The sequence below is a fragment of the Emiliania huxleyi genome, assembly GCF_000372725.1.
Source record: "Emiliania huxleyi CCMP1516 unplaced genomic scaffold EMIHUscaffold_907, whole genome shotgun sequence".
Taxonomy (NCBI): domain Eukaryota; phylum Haptophyta; order Isochrysidales; family Noelaerhabdaceae; genus Emiliania; species Emiliania huxleyi.
The window spans coordinates 1,420-4,960 of NW_005195245.1; the positions used below are offsets into that span (position 1 = coordinate 1,420).

Below are 3,541 nucleotides of genomic sequence, written 5' to 3' on the forward strand. Positions count from 1 at the left end.
GCCCGGCTCGCTCGGCCAGGAATGTTGCTTTTCTTTTTCCTGTCCACCCCCTTCTAGCTCTACACCTTTTGGTCTTTGCTCCTCGTTTTGGCTTTGCGGTTTGCGCCCTTTGCGCTTTGCCTTGTGGGCTTTGGTTGGGATTCTGGTACCTGCATTTGCCATATAGAAAGCCGTATACTATTTTTTCCAGTGCATCTCAATCTCCGCGGCGTCGAGGAGGCTGCCACAGTCTTGTCGAGCACGCCGCCCGTCTTGCCCTCGTCGTCGGGGCCAAACTTGCCCAGCACCGCATCTCCGACTCCAAACTTCATGGCAGCCTCTGGCGGCGGCGCCACCGCATGCTGCTGTGGCACCGCCTCCTGCGCGGCCGGCAGCAGCAGCTTCTCGACGAACTAGAGCTGCGACTCGTCGCCCTGCAAAGAGGGCTCCGCCACGAAGCGAGCGGGCACCGAGCGGCGCCGCCCGCTGCTGCGCTGCGCGAGGTCTCGGCGGGCGGCGGCAGAAGCGACGTCCTGCTCCTCACCGTCGCCCTCCTCGCCCGCCTCGCCCGCCTCATCCGCCTCCCCCACATCCTCAGCCTGGGCGGGGACGCCGCCAGAGCCAACCCAGTCGCCTCGGCGCGCCTCGCTGTCGCTGATGAGCCACTTGCTCGCGATCGCGTGCGGCACCCAGTGCGAGTAGTTGTCCGAGACGTACCTCAGCCACACGCAGCCGCCGGCGCTGACGCTAGTGCATCGCGCCAGGTAGAACCCCGCCTCGACCTGGAAGAATGAGGTTGGCACGGCGAGGAATCGGCCCTTGAGTTCCAACGGAGTATTGGCGGCCAGCGCCAAGGCGTCCTCCAGCTCCTGCCGATCGAGGTCCTCTTCATCACCGTCGTCGTGATGCACGCGGTAGCGCGCCTCATCTTGGCCGTCGGCCGGGGCCCACGCGATCACGACGCCTCCGACATTAACACCTTCGAAGCGGCGCGTGACTCGCTTGCCGATGTGCTCACAAATTTTGCCATATGGTGATTGAGCCGGGTTCGGGTCCTTGGGAGTGAGGGCGACTGGATTTCACCTTCGAACATACATACTGGTCGACGAGGATTACCTTCATGGAATGCAGCACAGTCCCGTGCGCAGTGCTGTGCGAGCGAGCTTGCTAGTGAAATTCTGTGTGGAAGTTCGTCCCGTGGTTTCGTCCCTTTTGCTTTATCGGGGGTGAGAGTCAAGTGGTTCGGCGCGGTGCCCAGATCATGCTGCAAGGATTCCGGCAGCCGAGCCATCGCCGCCCGACCGGCGTCGCTCCGCCTGAGCGCCTCAAGCAGAGCGGCATGCGAAAGGGACGTTCCGACCGCCGAGTATGCCACCTGTTCTAATGTGTCTATCTCCTGCTACCCGCCTCTCGGTCCAGCCGGGCCGGCACACGGGCCCCGCGGCCGCCACGGCCACTAGAATTGCGACCTCGTTTCTTGCTTGACTTCGAGGCGTTCGAAACTTCGGGGAGGGCGTCCGCGCTCTTCTTCGCCACTTCGGCAGGCGGCGAAGCAGCTGAGCAACAAACTCTCGCACGCTCAGCACCTGGACGCGACGAGGTCACTTGGACCACCAAGAACTGGCACGGGCTGCAGATGCAGCGGCTGTCTCTCCACACCGCTGTGGCGTGGCAGACGGTGAACGAGCTAGCGTGCGGGGAGAGCGGTGCACGGAGCCAAGTGCATTGCCGTTCTTAACCCCCACTGCGCGGGCTTCTCACCGCGCCTCGGCGCCCACGCCTCGATCTTATTGGGCAGCAGCTGGTTCGCGACAGGTCCGCTCTTGCTCCTTTTATCTGGGTCGTGCGAGCGGCGCTCTGAATTCTTTTTATCAGTGTTCTCCTTGTTGAATTCTTGTGTTGGTGCCAGTGCGCGCCAGTGCGCGCCGTACCTAGTGTTGTTAGTGTTTCTTGCTAAAATTCTTTTTATCGAGTGTTTCTTGCTAAAAGAGAGAGTTCTTTTCGTTGAATTCTTTTTATCGGATACCACCTTCAAAATTCTTTTCTGTGTCGACGAGGAGGAGGCGCAGCCCAACCACCATGCCAACCACATAGATTTTTAGGGGGGAACCATGCTCCCCCCAGAAAATAATTTCAAAATCCCCCTCGGCACGGGAGGGACTGGCGCGCACTGGCGCACTAACACAGGTACACCACGGGAGCCGCCAAGCGCCCAGAAAAGAATTTTACCAGCGAACCAAAGTTTACCTTGCACAACCTTGAACAAAAATCTCTCTCAACCTTGCGCGGGCGGCGCACGCACTGGCATTAACACAGGTACACGAAAAAGAATTCTTTAAGAAGCCAATCTCGCAGCACCTTGCTTCCCAAATTAGCTCTGTGAACAGTGACTGTCTCTGTGCGAGATTTCGGGCCCGGGGTGTTCTATGTGAACAGCTCTGTGCGTTTATGTGAACAGCGCCCGGGGTTGTGCGTTAAGTGAACAGCGACTGTTTGGTCATCACGGTAACTGCCCAAATGGTCGTTTTCTCCTCCCTCCTTTGTGCGCTCGTCGCCTCCCCGCCCGAGGCTTGCAAGGCGCTCCGCGGCTTCTACGATGCCATCGGCGCGAAAGACAAATCGCCGTCCTTCAAGGACACGAGCTCGACCTGCTGCGCCTTTCTCGACGTGCGCTCTCATCCTCGCCGCAGGCCGCTCCCCTGCCCTCACCAGGCCCTTCGCGCGCAGGTGAGATGCACGCAGCCGGATGGCTCACCCAGCCCGCCCCTCGGCCAAAAAGAAGGGTGGAAAGCGGGCGCCACCCTGACCAAGATCAAATTCCGGGGCGGCACCGAGTTTGGCAGTAGCGGCACGCTGCCCGGCGCCCTGCTGCTACCGCTCGCCGGCACGCTCGAGTCCCTCGACTTGGGCAAGGAGGGGGACCGCTCCTTCTCGGGCACGCTGCCCGCGCAGCTGACCCAGCTCACCGCGCTCCAAAAGCTGAGTCTCACCACCGGCAAGTTCAGCGGCACCATTCCGCACCAGCTCGGCCGGCTTCCCGCGCTGGAGAAGGTGACGCTCCTCTCCAAGCGCCTCTCGGGGACGGTCCCGGGCGAGCTGTGCCACAGGTCGGACGGCTCGCTCAGGAAACTGGTTCTCGACGACAACGTGAAGCTCTCGGGCGCGCGCGGCGCCGGCGGGAGGTCCGGGCTCGGCGGGCGGCCCAGGTGACGAGTGGTCCGGGGCCGTGTCCCGCGTAGGAACGCTGCCGCCCGAGTGCTTCCTCTTGTCCACACTCGAGGCGCCGCCGCTCCTCACCGCCGCACTCGGCTCCGCCGCCCTCGGCACCGCTGCACTCGGCTCCGCCGCCCTCGGCTCGGCCGCAAACCATCCCGCGCTCGGATCTCCGCCGCCGCTCCTCCTTGCTCCACATGCTCTCCACAACGCCACGCCGCAGCCCAGACGCTAGGCCAGCGCGTCTCTCCCCCCTCCCGCCGCGCAGGAAATCTCCGCCAAGAAGACGCGCATCTCTGGCACGCTGCCGAGCAAGATCACCGCGCCGCTCAGGCTGCTGAATTAGGTG

At 62.6% G+C, this 3,541-nt stretch overlaps 1 protein-coding gene across 1 annotated transcript; it reads left to right on the forward strand.

Annotated features, from left to right (window-relative positions):
* Positions 1 to 2,496: 2,496 nt before the first annotated feature.
* EMIHUDRAFT_250337 (hypothetical protein) lies at positions 2,497 to 3,538 on the forward strand (the record flags this gene model as incomplete). The annotated part of the gene is made up of 3 exons (XM_005757424.1): positions 2,497 to 2,646; positions 2,722 to 3,126; positions 3,461 to 3,538. The coding sequence occupies 3 exons, from the start codon at positions 2,497 to 2,499 to the stop codon at positions 3,536 to 3,538; spliced, it is 633 nt and encodes a 210-aa protein (XP_005757481.1).
* Positions 3,539 to 3,541: the final 3 nt, after the last annotated feature.